This window comes from Dama dama, chromosome 10, assembly GCF_033118175.1.
Source record: "Dama dama isolate Ldn47 chromosome 10, ASM3311817v1, whole genome shotgun sequence".
NCBI classification, from domain to species: domain Eukaryota; kingdom Metazoa; phylum Chordata; class Mammalia; order Artiodactyla; family Cervidae; genus Dama; species Dama dama.
The window spans coordinates 28,944,957-28,966,445 of NC_083690.1; the positions used below are offsets into that span (position 1 = coordinate 28,944,957).

The 21,489-nt window shown below is 47.3% G+C and overlaps 1 protein-coding gene across 2 annotated transcripts; it reads left to right on the forward strand.

Annotated features, from left to right (window-relative positions):
* The first annotated feature begins 1,978 nt into the window (after nucleotides 1-1,978).
* On the forward strand, nucleotides 1,979-20,728 carry KCTD7 (potassium channel tetramerization domain containing 7). Of its 2 annotated transcripts, XM_061153355.1 has the most exons (6): nucleotides 1,979-2,144; nucleotides 4,752-4,921; nucleotides 7,998-8,176; nucleotides 8,624-8,996; nucleotides 12,706-13,159; nucleotides 13,320-20,728. In XM_061153355.1, exons 1-5 carry the CDS (start codon nucleotides 2,001-2,003, stop codon nucleotides 12,731-12,733), a joined length of 894 nt encoding a protein of 297 aa, XP_061009338.1. In that variant the 5' UTR covers nucleotides 1,979-2,000; the 3' UTR covers nucleotides 12,734-13,159; nucleotides 13,320-20,728. The 2 variants fall into 2 exon arrangements, with proteins under 2 accessions (XP_061009338.1, XP_061009339.1); XM_061153356.1 differs by lacking the exon at nucleotides 12,706-13,159.
* The last annotated feature ends 761 nt before the right edge of the window (nucleotides 20,729-21,489 follow it).

Sequence of the window (21,489 nt, forward strand, 5' to 3'; positions counted from 1 at the left end):
CTAATGTCTGATGATCTGAGGTGAAGCTGATGCAGTAATAATAGAAATAAAGTGCACAATAAATGTAATGTGCTTGAATCATCCAGAAACCATGCCATCCACGGAAAAAACTGTCTTCCACAAAACTGGTCCCTCGTGCAAAAAAGGACCACTGATTTAAGCAACCTTTGGTTGCAATTTCTCTTACAGCTGAAACTTCCTAAGGATGGAAAGAGGAAATTTTGTTATAGATCTTGTTCAGAAGGGCTGGAGCAGGTAGTGAGAGCTAAGAGATGGCCTCAAGCGGCCTTCATCAGGGCCGTGCTACTCAAAATATGGTCCAGGGACTTGCAACATCAGAATTACCTGGGCATTTGGTAGGAATGCAAATTTAAGGGCTCCACTCCACATGCACCAAATCAGCCTCTGGAGGCGAGGCTGGGAATCTGTATTTTACCTCTCCAGTAATTCTGATGCAACCATATTTGGAGAAGGGCTTCTCTAGTGGCTCAGATGATAAAGAATCTGCGTGCAATGTGGGAGACCCGCGTTCCATCCCAGGAAGGGGAAGATCCCGTGAAGAAAGGAATGGCAACCCACTCCACTATTCTTGCCTGGAGAATCCTACCAAGAGAGAAGTCTGGCAGGCTACAATCCATGGAGTCACAAAGAATTGGACACGACTGAGCAACGGGGCTAGGAATCTGTTTTTTTAAGAAATTTTCCCTCCAGTAATTTTGATGCAACTGTATTTAGAGAAAACACTGACCTAGGAGGCTGCTACAACTGGGACTGTGATCGGTCCAACAGAGGAAGTGTTGGGCCTCTTGCTCAAGGCTGACCTCCCTGAAGCTGTTCTAATCCTCTAGGCCTCAGTTTCCTTTTCTGACACAACAATGTGAGATTCAAATGAAGAGCCGGATGTAAAAATGGTTTGAAAGAGCTAAAATCTTGATCCCCTAGGAGAGTCCCTGAGCTGGCTCTGTCATACCAGGGGACACGGCATCCAAGGCTGCAGACAGATGTGTTGGCCCAGGCTGGACTCCGCCTCGCAGCCTGTGAGCTTATTTGGACAGGGCGTGTCTCCATCTGTGTCTCCAGGTGTCCAGAGGAAGACCTGACGCGTAGAGGGTGGAGAGTTACAGCCATTCTTTTTTTTTTTTTTTTTTTTTTACAGTCATTCTTAATTGAACTCAATTGCCCCTGTTTTGAATTTTCTTTTTCTGATTGCTGCTTGAGTCAGCCGGGAAAGACTGGAAACCCAGGTTCTGTCTCTGCGGTTAGAAGCGGGCCAGCCCCTGTCGCAGTGCTGCCCTTCCTCTCCTACAACCTCAGTGACCTCAGCCGTCCTCCCTCAGGAAAGGATGCTCAGGTTCTCCATTGAGGTGACCCGGTCCTCCCGGATTCGGATTGCCCCGGCTTTCGACGCCCAAGGATGCACAGGACCCGTTGCCCTGGAAACGTACGAACGATTAAGTCGTAAGCCTTCTCTCTCCTCAAGTTTCTAGGTGTCGACTGAGATGCGGAGCCACCCTCCACGCCAACAAGAAGCCCGGCTTAGAGGTGGTGGCCGCGCGCGCGCCCGTTGCGCCGAGAGAGTGTTAGCGGGAGGAGAGGGCGAGCCCGCTGACCAGACGGCCAATCAGAGCAGGGCAGGCCAGCGGTCTGGCACCTGATGGCTACTCAGGCGAGGGCTGAAAGCTCTGTCTGCCCTGAGATTGGTCGAGCTTCCTGCCAATCGGGGGCGGAAGCTAGCGGGGTTCGGCCAATGGCGTGAGGCCGCTGGGTCAGGCCCGTGGCCCTGCGGTCCCCACAGTGGTCGGCGAGCCAGTCGGCGAGCCGGTCGGCGCTGAGGGGAGTGGCCGCCCTCCAGCTTGTGCGCGCTGCGCTCTCGGCCCCTCCGGCCCCGCCTGTCGGCCGCGCCGCGTCATGCCAGGAGCTGCTGGGTGCTAGTGCCCGGGCCGCCGCCCTCCCGCCCGCCCGCCCGCCCGAAGCCGCGCCCACTGCCCAGAGCCAGAGGGATGGTGGTAGTCACGGGGCGGGAGCCAGACAGCCGTCGCCCGGACGGTGCCATGTCCAGCTCCGACGCCGAAGACGACTTTCTGGAGCCGGCCACCCCGACGGCCACGCAGGCGGGGCACGCACTGCCTCTGCTGCCGCAGGAGGTACCTGGATCCGGGGAGGGGTTGGGGGCGCGGGAAGGGGTGCAGAATGAGGAGCCAGTGTCCGGCAGAGCTGACCTTGGGATGTGAGCAGCGCGGAGGTGGAGGGTGGGGGTCGGGCCGAGGGCAGCACCAGTCCTCTCTGCTCCCCTACCCACCCTGCTCCCACCACCCACCGATCCCCTTCACCCCTTGCCAAAAGCACCAGGTGTGTCTTCCCCGTCCCAGGAGGCACCTGGCCCTCCCATCCCCCTCCTTCCAGGATTCACTGCCTCCTGGGTTGGTACTCCCATCCCTTTGTCCCACCCTTATCTACTGGAGGAGGGCTAGTAGGCCATGGGAAGGGGCCCTTGGAGCCCCCAAGAGATGGTAGTGTTTTCTAGAAAATCCAAGAAGATGCCTGGGCAGTTGTGCAGACCCAGTCTCCAGCTGCCCAGAGAGTGTGGGTCAGGGGCAGTGTGCAGATGTAAAGCAGGCCAGTTCATAGATGTAGCCTTACCCACCGGACAGCTCCACGGCTCTGCCTCCTAGGTGCTGTGCTATGATGCACAGTGGCTTCCACTGGTCTTACTGAATGCATGTGACACTATCATGTGAACACCTGAAATGACCCTCTGGAGGAAAGAAGGAGGGGCCCAGCTGGACACTGAAGACAGAGGCTAGGAGATAGTGGCTAAGGTAGTGGCAGACGTGGAAGCATGTGACAGGTGGCATTCTAGATGAAGGGACTCAACCCCAGAAGGGCAAGGTGGGCCTGGGTGAGGCTGTTAGGAAGTTGTAGTGTCCTCTTGGGGTTAAGAGGCTGTGCTCTGAACATCATGGGGCACTTGTGAAATGGGCAAAACTCCAGGAGGACTTTTGTAATTGAAGAAAGAAAAGAAAAGAGCCCTCGGAGACACGGGGTGCCCTTTTTTTTTTTTTTTTTTCTTTTTTTTGTGCACTGTCACTGGGAAACAGTCTGTTTTGAGAGAAAAAGCATAGGACCTGGAGACTATAGGCCAGCACTCTAGTGCCTGCTCTTTCACAGATTACATGGCTCCATGTGAGTAATGTAAAATGTTACATGGCTTCATGTGAGTAATGTAAAATATTACATGGCTTCATGTGAGTAATGTAAAGTATTATTATCTGCAAATAATATATGAGTCCTTGGTGTGCACATAGAATAGTTTTAGAGGAGCTAGCTGTTGAATAAGCAGAAGGCATTTCCTATGTCCTCTGGGTGCAGACGAGTAACATCACCTACATTCACAGAATGTAAATGCCTATCTGTCTGATTCATCCATTCATTCGATGCTTATTTGGGGTTTTACTGTGAGCCAGGCACACTGCACAAGACCCTGGACCACTTTGATGTAGTGTGTTTGTTCCTACTTTCATTTCACAAAAGGATTATGAATGTTGGGAGAAAGGACGGTCTAGATAAATACACACAGACTTTCACAGAGCCAGAGCGATGTCGTAATATTGAAAAGTATGCAGTGGGGTACAATTTTAGTTAATCTGGAGGAGGTTTGTGGGAAAATTAGAGAGAATTGGCCTGGTTTCTTTCAAAGCCACAAGCAGTGAAGAGATTAGGAGGGGGGGGGGGGGGGGAAGAAGACCCTGAGCATATTAGGGAGAACCTGGAGCTTCTCAGGGCAAATGTTGGTACCCTCATTCCCTGCCCTTGACTTCAGAACTGTAACTGGACTGAGGACTAATCTCACTGCACAGATTAAGGAGGGAAGCAGAGAGGTACAGGGGGTGAGGAGTGGATGCCTGGTGTTATTCAACAAGCCTCTGTGAGCCCTGCTCTGGGTGGCCTCAGAATAGGTGAACAAGATGCTGTCCCTGCCCTCGGAAAACTTGGGCAGTAATAAATAACCGCCAACAGTACAAAGCACCTATTGTGTAAGGCACTATTATAGAGAATGTGGGTATAGTGAAGGCACAATGGTGGGAGTGTTTAGTTAAACCTATCTTGGGGCAGGCAAGGGACGACAGAGTAGAATCGCTCACGCAGGACTTCCCTGGTGATCCAGTGGTTAAGACTCAGTGCTCCTAATGCACGGGTCAGGGAACTAGACCCGCATGCTGCGACTAAGACGCCCGTGCAGCCAAATAAATAAATATTTGAAAGAAAGTAAAAGAAAAAAAATTTCTCACAAAGCAGGGGATCTTGAATAGAAGCTCTTAAATAAGTGGATGCTGCTAACCCCCAGGTGCCTTAGTGTGAATTAGCAGAAGGGCGCACAGCTGGGCTAGCGGAGCCTGCTCACCCAGGTGCGCTTGCGCAGTGATCAGCACGCGCTGCCGTATGGGGCAGTTGCATTCGCTGAATGGACAGGAGTGGCAGGAACGCTGGGGACAGGAGCAGAGGCACAAAGACGGGAAGTTCAGAAAGCAGAAGGAGCACGGCGAAGGCTTTGAACTCTGGAGCAGAGGTAGGAGGACTGCAGGGAAGAGACCTGATTTGAGAGCTGTGGAAGGAGGAGGGGGAGGACTTGGTAACTGAAGAGTGGGGTGGGGGGATGGGGAGAGAAGCGGTCAGAAAGATGCCCAGGTTTCGGGCAGCCCGGGCTCGCCTCCCCAGCTGCCGGACTGAAAGCGCCGGTGATTCCTCCCCAGTTCCCTGAGGTCGTCCCCCTTAACATCGGAGGGGCTCACTTCACCACACGCCTGTCCACCCTGCGGCGCTACGAGGACACCATGCTGGCGGCCATGTTCAGCGGGCGACACTACATCCCCACCGACGCCGAGGGCCGCTACTTCATCGACCGCGACGGCACACACTTCGGGTACGTCCTTCCCTCTGCCGTCACCTGCGTCGTCCTGGTGAGTGAGTGGCCTGGGCTGGGGCCCAGGACCGTGATACCTTCCCTAACACCCGGAAGAGGAGATAACCTGCTGGTGGGATTTAATGCATGTGCACTCTGAACTGGATCGGACCTCTTAGTTTCTTTCCCAGAGGAGGCAAGGACAGCCCCAGACATCCCAGGTAACACATGTTGGGTAGGTGTGATGAAACCGCTTCTCTGCTATGCAAAGACTGGCAAGTGGAATTCCACCAGCGTCAGCATCACCGTTAGGGAGGAACATGGCGTGTGGCAGTGGTTCCCAGACTTCTTTCAATAGTTTCAAACAAACAGGGAGTTAGTTCCCTCGTGGTTTAGTGGTTAGGACCATGCTCTCCCTGGCAAGGGCCTGGATTCAGTCCCTGGTTGGGGAACTAAAGATCCCACAAGCTGCACAGTGCAGCAATAAATGAATAAATAACAATAAAATAGGTAAGGGAAGGACCAACATAGGGTTGCCATCCTATAGTATTGCCAAGTCTTTTAAAAAAAAACAACAACAACAAAAAATAGCTTCAGTTGTTACTGTCATTTTAACAGTAAGCCATGGGAAGATATAATCTCAAAAAAAAAAGTCTTTCCCAGAAATAACTTCTGACAACTTTACACACAAGTTAAAGACTTTGTGTTTCCGTTTCCTTGTTTGTGAAATGAGAAATAATTATAGCTGCTTTGCAGGCCTGTCATGTGGATTAAATAGAATCTTGGTGTGACCTCTGGCCAGGTCCTTTGAGTATATGGCTGAAGCTCTTTGCCCCATCCATCTAACTTTGGAGATGACTGGAGAGCTAGCATGGTCCTTGACCTTGAACAAAAGAAAACCCTCCAACTGCTACATCTCTGTGCCGGCCTCCAAGTAGGCTTGCCCACACCGGGAGGAGGGTCATTTTTCATCCTCAGAAAGGAGCCTCTGGTCAAATAATTTGCTTTGAAGCATCTGGGTTTCCCCATTGGGCTGTCAGCTGCCTCCAGTGCTGAGAAAACAAAGTGTCACATCTCTCTGCAGAGCTATAAAAAGATTTTTGTTTGCAGGCTGTTTGGGGGAGGAAAGTGCTGGCCCCAGCTGGCATCTCCCACAGCACTCCTCCCTGGGCCTGGCCCCGGGGTTATGTTTTTCAGAGCTCACTGAGGTTTGCCGTCAAGCCTAAAGGACTAATTTTGGAAGGGGTGATGGGGAGGGGGCACTAGGTGTGGCCCTGGGCTGCTGTGCCCATGCTCAGCATGGGCCACAGCTGGAGAGTGGCAGGACCAGGCGAGGGTGTGGCGGAAAACAGGATACTGTGGCATTCATGCTCAGGCTGCTGGACTCCAGTGGCCTGTGATTCACCAGCAGCATGTGAAGTTGTGGAAAGAGTTTAGGGCTTTTTTCTGTGGGTGAGCGCACGTGCCAGCACCCACTGAGGAGGCTTCTTGGGCCTCCCCCTGGGCTGGTTTCCGGCTGGGCTCATTACATAGCACTTTGGACTAAAGTCTGGACCATTGTGGGCATGAGCTTGGAGTCACCTGTGCCTGCATCTGGGCCTCCAGCTAGCCATGGCTCCTTTAGTAAGAGTGTTCCTTAAGCTCTCTGAGCCCCAGGTTTTCCTCATTTATAAAATGGATGCAAGAGCACTTACCCCATGTGATTGAAGGGATTATATGGGATAACACCTGAATAGTGGCTGACACAGATTATTACTTAGTGAGTGCTGGCTGGTGTTGCATCATGGTCATAGACTAAACTATGGAGGTAACAGCTTGATGTTGAGGTTTACTCATACACCCTCACAGAAGAGCCCTTCCACACCTACCGGTGGCAGGTCCAATTACTCTAAGCACTGCAGAATCTAAAGAGAGAACTGAAAGAGCTGAATTTTTATTTTAAGAAAATACAGCATGTCATTTTTATTCACTCCTGAAACCAGTTTGTTCAGGTGTCAGGGCTAGGCAGTCATCTTCTCCATATAGCGTAATACTGATGGCCGGGATGGGTTGGGGGTGTAGAACTCGTCCACGTGGCTAGTGGGAATGAAATGCTACAACCACTTTGTCAAACAGGCATTTATGACCAAAAAGTTCTCCTGCTGACATTTACTTAAGAGGGATTGGTCCCCAAGTCCACAAAAAGTTTACAGGGAATATTTATCACAGCTTTACTCTTAAGAGACCCCAAACCGGAAACAACTCAAATGTCCATCAGCAGGAGAATGGGTAAATAGTTTATAGCACACCCATATAATGGTGTGATACTTAGCAATAAAAGAAAAACAACAAAGGAAGGGAAATTCTGCTGCATACAACGCAGGAAATCAATCTAAAAAACACTAGGTTGAAGGGAAGGAGCCAGGCACAAAAGAGGACTACTGTATGATTCCACTTACATGAATTTCAAGAAGAGGCAAAAGTACTCTTTGTTGATAGAAGTTAGACCGTTTGCCTCTCTAGTGATTGGCTGGGAAGAGGCCCAAGGAAACTTTTAGGAGATGGGAATGTTCTGTATCTTGATGTAGGTGGTGGTTGTTATGGGTATATTCATAGGTAATATTAACTATACCTCAATTAAAATATATAAAGAGGTTAAATATATCTTTTCATTTTTCCTATGTGTACTTAATAATTATATTAATAATGGTACTGATAACAACCAGTAACACTTATTGAGGGCTTACTCTGTGCCAGATGTCTTTCTTTCTTGGCCACACCATGCAGCATGTGGGATCTTACTTCCCCAACCAGGAATTGAACCCATGGCCCCTGCATTGGGAGCATGGAGTCTTAACCACTGGAAGTCATTGTGCTGGGTGTTTTCTAAGCACATTTTTTATGTTAACTTATTTAATCCCCTCATAACATGATGGGGTAGTTTTCTGACTCTCTCCCCATTTTAGAGAGTAGAAAATCAAGGCACAGAGAGATTAAATTCTCTTACCTGAGGTTACACAGCGGGCCGCCTGGGTCCAGAGCCTGTGCTCTGACCTCTGGGTGGCCCTGTCCGGGTCCATCAGCTCCTCTTCACCCGCCCTCTTTCTTTCCTGCTCAGCGATGTGCTGAACTTCCTGCGCTCGGGGGACCTGCCGCCCCGGGAGCGCGTGCGGGCCGTGTACAAGGAGGCCCAGTACTACGCCATCGGGCCCCTCCTGGAGCAGCTGGAGAACATGCAGCCACTGAAGGGGGAGAAGGTGCGCCAGGCATTCCTGGGGCTCATGCCCTACTACAAAGGTGAGGGGGCCACGACCCGCGCAGTCGGGGTGCGAGGAGGGAGGGTTGCGAGGCATCTGTCAGTGTCAGGATCTCCACCAGGAGAGAGGGGTCACGGCTTCCTACACACCTGTCATACTTGGGATGGGAGAGAGTCCCGCTTCCCTTCCTGCTGTCCTCTCAGTCACAGGGGGAAGACTCAGGTGAAGCAGGGCCCACCTTGCCTGCAGCGTCATTAAATTGCATTTCAGAAAGAGACCCTTATCCTGTCCCATTGGTTTCCTTTGGCCCTGCAGAACTGCCCGCCATCCCTGGTGAAGTTTGTGCCCCTCGTGGGCCTACACAGTGCCTTCCCCGGGGGTCTGTCTCTTCCCTCCAGGCTCCACCGTCACTGGGGTGGTCTCTCTCTGCTCCCTGCCCCAACTCCCAGCCACGTCCAGTGATGGGTTCTGTGTTCACCCCTCGTAGACCACTTGGAGCGGATCGTGGAGATCGCCCGGCTGCGCGCCGTCCAACGGAAAGCCCGCTTTGCCAAGCTCAAGGTCTGCGTCTTCAAGGAGGAAATGCCCATCACCCCCTACGAGTGCCCGCTGCTGAACTCGCTGCGCTTTGAGCGGAGCGAGAGTGACGGGCAGCTCTTTGAGCACCACTGTGAAGTGGACGTGTCTTTCGGGCCCTGGGAGGCCGTGGCTGATGTTTACGACCTGCTGCACTGCCTGGTCACGGACCTGTCGGCCCAGGGCCTCACCGTGGACCACCAGTGCATCGGGGTGTGCGACAAGCACCTCGTCAACCACTACTACTGCAAGCGCCCCATCTATGAGTTCAAGATCACGTGGTGGTGAGTAGCGCTGGCAGGGAGCAGAGTCCCGTCAGGGAGGGTAGCCGGTCCCCTTGGTGGCTCTGGGAGCGAGGTCCCTGGAGGGGCTCCTGGCTGCCCCAGCACCTCCTGAGGTGAGGACGGGTCCTGAGGCTCGGCTCCAGGGGAACGGAGGGGCAGCCCCGGTCTCCCCGGCTACACCTTGGGACCAGACTCGAGGCTGGTGGCCCCCGGGGGACCTCAAGGCACGGTGGTCTCTGCCTGAGGCTGATGGGGTCCGGTTAGCAAGGGCTTGACCGGCAAGTCCAGAGAGGTTTAGTCATTTTCTTGACCTTGCAAGAGAGTTTGTGCCCTTTTAGAGCCACGTTGCCAAGCTGATGTAGGCGTAACCACTCCTCCACCCTTGTGCTCATTGTCTCAGTATGAACCTAGAACATGGTGGGGGGAATTTGCCCACGGCCCACCCCCCACAGCCCCTGGCTGAAGAAGGAGCATCTTCTTTCCTTCTTCCCCCAGTGATAGCCCCACGCTTCATTTTAGGATGTGGAAAGACTTTTCCTCCCAAGACATACTCTTCACCACCTTTTTGAGATGTTACCCTAGTTGCCAAAGCCATGCACCAGGTTGGCCTTAGAAAAGCACAATGTTTACAGCCCTGCCTCGGGGCCTGGGCTTCTCCTCCTTTCCACCAACCTGCCTTGCTTGAAGGGTGATGGCCTCCTGGGGCTGGAGTGCACATTTCAGGGACTCCTTCTGAAGTCAGTCAAGCAGGCAGGATGCCTAGATCTTCTTTGAGATGTAACATCCATTCTAGAGGCTCAGAATCCCTGCTTGGCCGCTATTCTATGTGTTTGGATCCAGTTTACGGTGAACCTCCCTGGATGGGGAACCCCTGTTGCTTTTTCCCCATCAGTGTTCTCCTTCCCGGAGATTGTCTTGGGGAAGGGAAGAAGGGGCTGGGGGAGAGGCGCAGCTGTCCCCGGAGCTGAGGGATGACAAGCAGGAAGCCAGTTTGGAGAGAAAAAGATCCAGCAGCTTCTGCCTCACTGCGTTTCCTTCTTGTGCCGTCTGCAGCCCGGGGCCGCCAATCGGGGGTGTGGGCCCGCGTCCCCGGGAAATACTCTGCAGCCCCAGTCACTGGAGCGGGCGTTCCCACACCATGTGTAGGGCTGCTCCCTGCTATCGCGATTGAACTTAACTGCTCCCGAGTGCTCTTGTAAGATTTTTTTTCCTATGAGCCTCATCAGTCTCATTCTTCCAGGAGGAGACTGGTGAGGAGGGGGGCGGGAGCTGAGGAGAAGCAGGCCAGACCTTAAATTCCCTCACGGGACAGTGACCCCTTGGCCTCTTTGTGAGAAGATTCCAGGGCATGGGCTCCGACTCATACACTGTATTCTTGTGTGTGTGGAGCAGGCATCCAGGCCAGCATCTGAGGGGATGGTCCAGTCAGTGCTTCAGGTTCCGAGGTAAAGCGTCCTCTCCTGTTCTTATCTACAAACAGACTGTCACTTTTCTGGAGCTAACACCCCTGCTTGGACCCAGTAGCACGGCCCTTGCCTTCTTCTCACAGGAAAGTCTCTCATTTAAGTTGTCCAGACTCGCCAGTAGCTTGAACTCCTGTAAAAATTTGTTTTCTGACAGACAGTGAGGCAGGCTCTTCAGGAGGGAGCCGGTGTGAAGGGAGAGCAGACAGTGAAGCCCAGAGCTTTCAGTAATCCCACCTCGGCCCCTTCTGTCTCCCTCCTCAGCCCAGAGCATCACAGCATTCAGTTATTTAGAGTCCACACTGGTAAGACAGGGAGTGACTGATTCACGCAAATACAGGTTTGCTCAAAATCAGCCCCTTACGACTTGCTGGGGGCTCCGTGGGCGCTGAATAAGAACACTGTCCCTGTGCCTCTTGCTGGAGACACCCCTGTTTCTCTGCTCCCCGAGTTGTCCTCAGGGTGGTACGCTCTGTACCTTCGTGGGGAGACACGGCTGTAGGCTGGTAGACCAGGCTGAGCAGGGATACCAGCGGCCAGCTTAGAGCTCTTTCCACATGGAGTGAGAGAATTTGATGGTCACGTTGGGCCATCCTCTCATGAGGAGCCAAGGCCAGGCTGCAAAGTGCTCTTGGATGTGGGGGTTTGTGGCGATGGCCTCCAAATAAAGGTCATCTCTGAGGAAGTGACCTCTCCCAGTTGGGTTCCCTTTTCAGCTGGCAGTGGCCAGGCCCAGAGCATAGGAACCGTTGGGTCAGGAAGGAGGGTTCCAGAGGACAACTGCTTCCCAGAGTGAAATGAAGTTCGTGCACATGGAATTCTTGTGCGTGATGTCGGTTGGTCAAACCAAAGGGCTTGCCTTTGAAGCCTCCCTTACGTTTGACTTTGGTACCTTTTCTCCCAGGAGCTCTGCTCAGTGGTTGGGACGGTGCAAGTTTTAGGAGATAGGACTGCATGGTGCAATGCTAGCTGCAATTTAGTAAGATTGAAAAACTTAACGGCAACTCAGTTTGCCAAGATTGAAACACAACCAGTGAGACCCCTCCCACCATCCCAAGTCGGGGGAATTCTCTGGGTAACGCTCTAAATCGAAGAAATAAAGGGATCGTCACCATCTTTATTCAACTTCTGGTGAGCTCACCAGGCTGTCCAGTGCTTATCATGTGGAAGGCAGTCAACTGTGCTCTGCAATTTTCTGTCTTTCTCCCTGGGATTTGGGACATTCTGGGAGCTGTCTGGAGTCTTGTGCCTCCAGCTGCTCAGGTGGTGTCATCTTCCTGTTCTGGGTCGCTCATTGGAGGACTGGGAAATTGACAACTGCAAGCCACAGCGTCGGGTGAGCCTCAGGGTGTCATCTTGGTCTAAGCTGGATCCTCTAATGGTTAAGACAGATAACAACAAGAAAACAGAAACCACTGACACCCAGCATTTTGATCCCCGTTAGGATTTCAGATATCTTCCTTCTGCATACCTTCTGTCCGTATTTGATTGCACTGTAAGTGATTACGCTCTCTCAGGTACCATTTTGCTGTGGCTCTTCCAAGAAGGTGGTGTCTGCCTCATGCTTACAACACAGGGTTTGTTCATCAGAAGCCAGAGTGGTGGGAGCAGGGGTGGGAGAGGCACTTTTTGGAATTTCCGAAGAATCATGTGTGTACACACATATGTTAACGGGGGGAAGGGTGGGCTGGCTGAGGGGTCGGGGAGATGGGAACAGAGGCCAAGAGGAGGAGCAGACAGTTGCCTCTGGGTGTGGGAGGTCACGGGTCCGTCGTCTTCCTTCTGTAGTGTTGGGTTTGTGAACACCGCATAACGCTGCCTGTGTTCGTTCATTTTCCTGTCTGTGAGCGCTTTGATCCACAGAGCCTCGGTACCCTCACCTAGCATTAAAGTCAAGAACTAGAACCTGGGTGTCGTGCTTTTCTTATTTAGAGACGTATTCTCATCCCTCCTTCGCCCTCCAGGCTGCCAGCGAATGTGTTGATTTCTGCTTGAAACGTGATATGTTTGGGGCTGCCATGCTAAATCAAGCAGACCCTTCCCTGAGACATGCGGCTGAACTTCCACCCAGACGTGAAGTTAAAGGGGGATGGGCCCCCCTGGATGTCCCTCTGCAGTTACCCTCAGCTGGTCTCTGTCTCAGTAGGCATTCCCACCTGTGCCCCTGGATTTCTGGGGTTTTTATGCAGTACTGACCATTTGTTCACAACCCTCAACTTCCTCCCTTGACCATTCTATCTTTTTAGGAAGCGGGTTCACCTGATGCTTCACTGAGGACCCAGAATTCCCATTGCTGAAAGCCCTGTACCTCTTTTCTCCTGTCCTGGGCCTGCACCCCCAAGACACACTCCAGTGCCTCGGTGGGGGTCACAAGGAGGCGCCAGCATGAGTAGCCTCTGGCCCTTGTCCCTACATCTTCATGATGCTGGAGTTGGTTGAGGCCGGTGATCCTTCCAGGTATGAGAGTTGCAGTATAATAAACAGATTAATGTCCAGAGGCACCTTTGAAAGAACCCCTACAGGGAGTGTCTGGAGCGGTCAAGGTGAAGCTGGCCACTTGGCTCGCACAATGAGGGCGGGGCCGGTTTTTCAAACACTTTGGCTTCAGAAGAGGCTCCGTTAAATGTACAAGACCCCAAGAGGCCAGCAGAGGAATCCAGCTCTGGTTGCAGCTGAGAAGAGAATGCAAAGTGCAGGCAGGTACCCATATGCAGCAGTGCTTAGTTGCTTTGCTCAGTCCTAGCCCGCCAGGCTCCTCTATGCATGGAACTCTCCAGGCAAGAATACTGGAGTGGGTTGCCATGCCCTTCTCCAGGGGGTCTTCCTGGGGACTGAACTCGTGTCTCTCTTGCATTGGCAGGCGGGTTCTTTACCACTGAGCCACCTGTGCAGCAGAGGCCAGCCAAAACCCAGAGCTTCCCAGAGTGGACATGAAAACGGACAATATTCTCTTACAACAGCTGATGGGCATGCCAGGGGAGGAAGCTGAACTCCTGCTCACCTCTTTGCCATCCATGTGCCTTCACGTCCCACCCATTCAAAATGGAAAATAACAGAGACTTCTTGGGACCTTACGTCTGACATATCAACCTATAAGGTCTCCGTGCCTGAATTGCATTTGGAGTCATTTGTGTCAGTCAGGAGAAAAAAAAAAAAACTACACAGTAATTTGAATAATTTATATCTTGAATATAAATAATTACTAATTATAATATGATTGGAGGAATGAAGGATTGGCTAATAAAGAGTAGAGATAACTATAAAGAATATAGGAATAGCCAAGAAGCAGCCACTAAGGCTGAGATAGAGGGTCCAAGGATGAATACCCCCTCCCCCAAGAGCTGATATCCAGACCTTTTTGGACAAGGCATGGCCGGGTTCGCTGAATGACAGAGAAGTCATGGGGGTGCTGTGCTGGTGAAATTTGCTGGAAATCTACCCTCTGGGGTGCCGAAAAAATCTGTTCTTTAGGAGGTGTCTTGCCAGAGGCCCTCTACTACAAAACCACCCCTGGGAGTGCTGGGGAAAGCTCTTTGTGACTGCAGATCACCTTGTATGGCAGGAGCTGGGTGCTGGAGAAGCTATATGAGCTGTGAGAAAGCACACCAGAACCAGAAAGGAAACATCTCTCCCCTTGCTTATATGTGGAATCTAAAATATGAACCTATTTACAGAAGAGACTCAGACTCACAGACACAGAGATCAGACTTGTGGTTGCTGGGGATAGGAGTGGGGGAGGGAGAGGGATGGACTGGGAATTTAGGATTTGTAGATGCAAACAATTAAATTTAGAATGGATAACAAGGTCCTACTGTATAGCACAGGGGACTGTATAATTACTGTAGAAAATAATGGCTCAGTGTTAAGTCAAAATTCCTGTCTTAGGCACACATTATTAAAATTTGAAATGAGACAGTTTGAACACCTAACTAAATCATTATAGGGATTTCCCTGGTGGTCAAGTGGTTAAGACTCCACTCCCAGTGGAGGGGCCCAGGTTCGATCTCTGCTTGGGGAACTATTTATTACTAGATCCCATGGGCTGCAATCGAGAGTTTGCATGCTGCAATTAAAGAACCCACATGCCATGAAGACAGAAGGTCTTGCATGTCACAGCTAAGACCCGGTGCAGCCAAATAAATAAATTATTAAAATAAATAATTATACCCATGGGTTATAACCCATTGAATAAAATAAGAATCCATGAATTCATATTGACACAAATGAATAAGTAATGGCATAAAAGAGATAGAAAGGAAAGTTCTTAATTAGCATAAAATGTCAGCTAATATAGAAAGAATGATGGCATTAGAAAAACCCCATTAAAAAACTCCATTAAAAAAAAAAACTCCATTTTGTAAACATCATAATTAGAACTGAATCATCATCAATCATCAGTGGACTCTAAATTTTTAAGAAAAATAGGATCTTTACATAGTCTCAAAGTATTTTCCTACAAATTACTAAATAATTATAAAGTAAAAATAGTGACTTCACAGTGGAGACATCATGTACATCACCTATCTTAGTGCCTGGAGAAGAACACAACATCATGTGATTTTTCTGCCAAAAAAAAAAAATGAGTAGCATGAATCTAATCATGAGAAACAAAACAGAGAAACCCAAAGTGAAGGACATATTTTAGAACGACCATCTTATACTTTTGGGCTTCCCTTGTGGCTCGGCTGGTAAAAGAGTCTGCCTGCAATGCGGGAGACCTGGGTTCGATCCCTGGGTTGGGAAGATCCCCTGGAAAAGGGAAGGCTACCCATTCCAGTATTCTGGCCTGGAGAATTCCATGGACTGTACAGTCCATGGGGTCACAGAGAGTTGGACACAACTGAGCAACTGTCACTTCACTTATACTTTACAAAAATGTCAAGATTATGGAAGACATTTAAATAGAAGAACTATTCCACATTAAAGACTACTAAAGAGACATGACAATTAAGTGATCCTGGGTTAGACTTGGGACCAGGGAAACAATAGCTATAACGGGCATTTTGGGCACAATTGATGAAAATTGAATAAGGGTTATAGATTAAGTTAGAGGATTTTATCAATGTTAACTTTCTTCATTTTGATAATTTTGCTTTGGTTTTTCTCAGATTATTCTTAGGAAACACACACTGAAATATGTAGGTGTTTGCAACTTAGTCTTAAATTCTTCAAGAAAAAGGGGAGAGAAAGCACAAAAGAAAGAAAATTGGACAGATCTACAAATTCAGGAAACTGAAAAAACTCCTTGTAAGATTAATTCAAAAAGACCCACAGAAAACAGATTATAATCAAAGAGTAGCAAGCCAAAGAAAAAGAATCTTGAAAGCATCGAGAGAAGGGGATTTGTCATTAGTAGACCTGCTCTATAAGAAATGCTAGAAGGACTTCTTCAAACTGAAGAAAAAAGGACACTAGAAGTCATATGAGGAAGTAAACAATACCAATAAAGATGAAAACCTAGGTCAATGTAAAGGTCAATGTCATTGTACTAAACGTTTATAACTCCTCTCTTTTTTTCTTCTATGAGCTTCCCGGTGGCTCAGTGGCAAAGAATCCGCCTGCCAATGCAGGAGATTCGGGTTTGATCCCTGAGTGGAGAAGATCCCCTGGAAAAGGAAATGGCAACCCACTCCAGTATTTTTGCCTGGGAAATTCCAGGGACAGAGGAGCCTGGTGGGCTACAGGCCGTAGGTTTGCAAGAGAGTCAGACATGACTTAGCGACTAAACAACAACTTCCCTGTATGATTTTAAAGTCATATGTATAAAACACTAATTATAAACCTATGCTGATAGGCAAACAATTTATAGAGATAAAATCTGACACTAACAGGATAAAATGAGAAGGACATAGTTTTGGAAGCACAGTATGTACTATTTTCAAGAAAGTTGGTATTATTCAAACTAAGTTGTTTTAAGTTCAAAATGTTAATTGTAATCCCAAAAGTAACCACGAATAAAATAACTAAAAATTTACAGAAAATGAAAAGAGTAGACTACAGAAAAACATTTAAATACCCAAAAAATGCAGTAATGAAAGATTGAGGGGAAAAAACATAAGTAGTTTAGAAAACAAGTAGCAAAATGGCAGATATAAAGTCATTATTTAGCAGCAATTACTTCAAATGTAAGTAGATTAAACTTTCCAGTTTAAAGCCAAAGATTGGCAGAATGTATTTCCTAAACTCCATCTATCTGCTGTCTATAAGAAACTTACCTTAAATAAAGACACAAAGAGATTGGAAGTAAAATGATGGAAAAATATATTCCATGAAAACAGTAACCAAAGGAAAGTGGAGGTGGTTATATTATTAAACAGACTAGATTTTACATTTAAAAAGGTTACAAGAGATAAGGACATTAGAAACTCCCCACAACTACAGAAAAGCCCACGCAGCAAGGAAGATCCAGTACAGCCAAAAATAAATAAAACTATTTAAAAAACAGATCTCAAATCTATAACTATACACCATAAGTGAAAGTCGCTCAGTTGTGTCTGACTCTTTGCAACCCCATGGACTGTAGCTGCCAGGCTCCTCTGTCCATGGAATTCTTGAAGCCAGAATGATGGAGTGGGCAGCTGTTCCCTTCTCCAGGGGATCTTCCCTACCCAGGTATCGAACCTAGGTCTCCCACATTGCAGACAGATTCTTTACCATCTGAGCCACCGGGGAAGCCCCCATACACTTTAAAGGAACTAGAGAAATGAAGAGCAAATTGAGCCAAAGCTAGCAGAAGACAGAAAGTAAAGATTAGAGTAGCAATAAATGGCAGAGAAGGCAATGGCAACCCACTCCAGTACTCTTGCCTGGAGAATCCCATGGACACAGGAGCCTGGTAGGCTGCAGTTCATGGGGTCATGAAGAGTCGGACACAACTGTGTGACTTCACTTTGACTTTTCACTTCCGTGCATTGGAGAAGGAAATGGCAACCCACTCCAGGGTTCTTGCCTGGAGAATCCCAGGGACGGCGGAGCCCGGTGGGCTGCCGTTTATGGGGTCGCACAGAGTCGGACATGACTGAAACGACTTACCAGCTTAGCAGCAATAAATGGAATGGAGAATAGGATAACAAGAGAATATGGAAAATCAAAAAAAACAAAAGTTTTTTTTTTTTAAAGATCATTAGAATTGGTAAGTCTTGAGCTAGATTGACTACAAAAAAGAGAAAACTCAATTTGCTAAAATCAGAAAGAATGGGTCATTACTATTTACATAAATGAAAAGATTTATGAGAATTCTGTGAATATTTGTGCACCAACAAATTGAATAACTAAATGACCTAATTCCTAGAAACACAAATCCTACCAACTCTGAATCACAAAGAAATAGAAAATCTGAAAATACTTGTAACTAATAAGGAGATTGAATCCATAGTCAAAACCCTCCCAACAAATAGAAGCCCTGGACTCTATGGCTTTGCCAGTGAATTCTACCAAAAGTTTAAAGAACTAATATCAGTCCTTCTCAAAGTCTTCCAAAAAAAAAAAAAAAATTAAAAGTGGAGAGAATGCTTTCTAACTGTGAAGCCAGCATTGCCCTAATACTGAGTCAGATAAAGGCACTACAAGGAAACTATACAGACTAATATTCCTTAAGAACACTAATATAAAAATTCTCAACAAAATACTAATGAATTCAGCAGCATATAAAAAAAAGTTACATACTGTGATCAAGTGAACTGTATTCCTGGAATATACAAGGATGGTTCAACATATAAAAATTGATCATATGTTACTCACTATATTGAATCACCAACTCAATGGCATCACTGACTCGATGGACATGAGTTTGAAGTTTGAGCAAGCTCCGGGAGTTGGGGATGGACAGGGAAGCCTGGTGTGCTGCAGTCCAAAGGGTCACAGAGTCGGACACGACTGAGTGACTAAACTGAACTGATACTAAAAAAACTCCCCAGTCTTCTCATTGATTCAGAAAAAGCTTGTGACCCAATTCAATACCCTTTCATAATAAAAACACTTAAAAAGCTAGGAATATAAATAAAAGAAAGCCACATATATAAACCACATAGCTGACACTATACACAATGATGAAAGGTTAAAAGCTTATCTGCTAAAATAAGAAACTAGATTAAGGATGCCTGTTTTTGCCAATTCTATTCAATGTAGTATTGGAAGTTCTAGTTAGAGCAACTAGGCGAGGAAAAGAAAAGGCATCCAAATTGGAAAGGAAGGAGTAAAATTTATCTCTTTGAAGATGATGTGATCTTATAGTAGAAAACCCTAAGGACTCCACACACACACACAAATCTGTTAGAACCAATAGATGAATCAAGCAATGTAGTAGTACAAAATCAACACACTGAAATCAATTGCATTTCTAATACTGAACAAAGGGGAAAGTAGGGAAAGAATTCCATTTAAAATAACATCAAAAAGAATAAAATACTTTGGAATTAATTTAATCAAGGAGGTGAAAGACTGAAAATGGCAAAACCATTGATGAAAGAAAGAAGACATAAATAAATGGAAAGACATACCATGTAAATTGGTTTGTTGTTGAATTTTAGGAGTTCTCTATATATTCTGGATAACAATCCCTTATCACAGGTAGGGATTTGCAAAAACTTTTTCTTATTCTCTGAGTTGACTTTATACTCTATTGACTGTTACCTTGGATGCACAAAAGTTTTAAATTTTGGTAAGTCCAATATGTCAATTTTTTCTTTTATTAGCTGTGCCTTTGGTGTATATCTAGGAAATTATTGCAAAATCCAGCGTACTGAAGCTTTTCTCCCCTGTGTTTCCTTCTAAATTTTCTCTCTTACATTTAGGTCTTTGATCCATTTTGAGTTAATTTTTTGTATACAGTCTTAGATAAGGGTCCAATTTCATTCTTTTGCATGTAAATTTCACATTATGTCTATTTTACAATAAAAATTACATTAAAAATTAATATACTTTGATGATAAAAAACACCCAGTAAACTAGAAATAGCAAGAAACTTCTCAACATGATAAAGGCCATGTATGAAAAACCCACTGGTAACATCACACCATGGTGAAAGACTGAAAGTTTTTTCACTGAGGTTGGCAACAAGGCGAGGATGCATACTTTAACCACTTCTATTAGTATGTTTTCATTTCTCTTGGGTAGATTCATCTTATCTAACCTTTCTGTAGAATTTGACTCTGATCAGTCCCTTGGCTATCTCCTGTTAGCCTCCATGTTACTCCTCTTTTCTAGTTTTCTTCTTGTTGCTTTTTTTCCCTTCTTTGCTGGCTCTTTTCCTTCTGAACCAGTCCAGGATTTACTCTTACCTGCTTTTCAGTTTTCCCAACGGGACTGATTTTTATAAGTTGGTATGCAAAAACAGGGCTTCCCTAGTAGCTCAGACGATAAAAGCATCTGCCTACAATGCAAGAGACCCAGGTTCAATCCCTGGGTCGGGAAGATCCCCTGGAGAAGGAAATGGCAACCCACTCCAGTATCCTTGCCTGGAAAATCCCATGGATGGAAGAGCCTGGTGGGCTGTACGGTCCATGGGGTCACAAAGAGTCGGACACAACTGAGCGACTAACACACACACAGGCAAAAACAAAACATACATTGAAATAAAGATTAAAACAATGAATATCTATGTAACTGTCATCCAACTCAGGAGCTAAAACATTGCTTCCTCAGTTAACTATGCCTTTGTTGCCTTTTCCAATAGTCTCCACCACCACCATCCCTTCTCCGGAGGGAATGTGGTAGTTTTGTGCTAGTTTGTTCCACTAATGGCCTCAGACCTTCCAGTGTCCTTTTTGCTAGTCCCCTCCCACTCTGACTTTGGGGTTGGCCCCTTACTTGCTTTGCCTATTACCATTTGGTCTCTTCTCCTTCCTCCCTCCCTTCAATTCACTCTGCTACAGCTACTCAAGTTGGTGTCAGGAGGGCGTTTGCACTTGCTGTTCCCTGTGCCTCAAACATTCTTGCCCAAATACTTGCATAGTACTGAGTTAGCCAGAAAGTTTGTTCAGGTTTTTCTGTATGATGTTACAACCCAAATGAACTTTTTGGCCAACCCAATGGTAAAGCTAGCTCCCTCACCCTTTGCTCTAGTCACCCTCTCAGCCAGGGCTTTCTTGTTCACCCTAAAATGTCAAATTTCTTGATTGGACTCGCTAACCCTCTCCCTTGCATTATTTTTCTCCATAGCAATGATCACTATTCTATGTACTATTGTAAATGACTTATTAATGGCTCCTGCACCTCTCCCCTAGAATGTAAGCTTCTCAGCATAGGTACTCTCTCTCTCTTTTTTAAAATAGTCTGTTATCCTCAGCAGAGCACACTTTAGGTGTGGTGCGGGGGGGGGGGGGGGGAATAATTTTCTCTCTGCTTTTCTGAGTTGTTGGTTGAAATCCTTATAAAATAAAAGAGTGACAACAGAAAAACAAATTTATTAACATGTATCCTTCACATGTACACAGGAGCTACCCAGGGAAAAGGCTTAGAATGCCAACCTAAATACCATTTTCCAGTAAAAACAAAAGAGAATAGATGTTGTGGGGGGGGGGGGGCGCGAGGGGAGGGTGGAGACCACTTATAGAGGTGACTAGGGGAAGAAAAACAAGTTTAAAAGTCTGTTATACAGTTTAAGCCAGTGTCTTCTCCATTGATGAATCACTAGTGATGTATTAGAGTTGTCCTCTGCTAGGTACAGAGTGGGAGACACTTATAAATGGCCATTTCCTTCATAAATGTACGTTTCCCTTACAAAAGTTTAACTTCTAGTTTGTTTTCTGGGCTTCTGTGTCTCTTTCTCAGAATAATTCTTATGCCAAAGAAGCATACTTTGGGGTGGCATATTCTACTACCCTCCAGCATTTAGGAGTAATCTGAGGAAGAACCAATCTCCAGTTTATAAATAATGAGCAAAGACTGAGAAATCAGGCAACCTGTCCGAGATCACTGAGGCAGCATTTAGCAAACCTGGGATTCCAATCCAGATCTCCCTCCCAGACACCTTATTGTATTTTCTTTTCTTCTCTCCCTCTTTTTTTTTTTTCCCAGTCGTGGCTGCACTT

Excerpts from the sequence above, each read along its gene's own strand:
- KCTD7 (XM_061153355.1), top strand. The coding sequence starts at position 2,001 with ATGGTGGTAGTCACGGGGCGGGAGCCAGACAGCCGTCGCCCGGACGGT. Across the intron at positions 4,922-7,997 it reads CGCGACGGCACACACTTCGG|CGATGTGCTGAACTTCCTGC; the intron begins GTACGTCCTTCC and ends TTTCCTGCTCAG. Across the intron at positions 8,997-12,705 it reads GAGTTCAAGATCACGTGGTG|GAAGCGGGTTCACCTGATGC; the intron begins GTGAGTAGCGCT and ends CTATCTTTTTAG.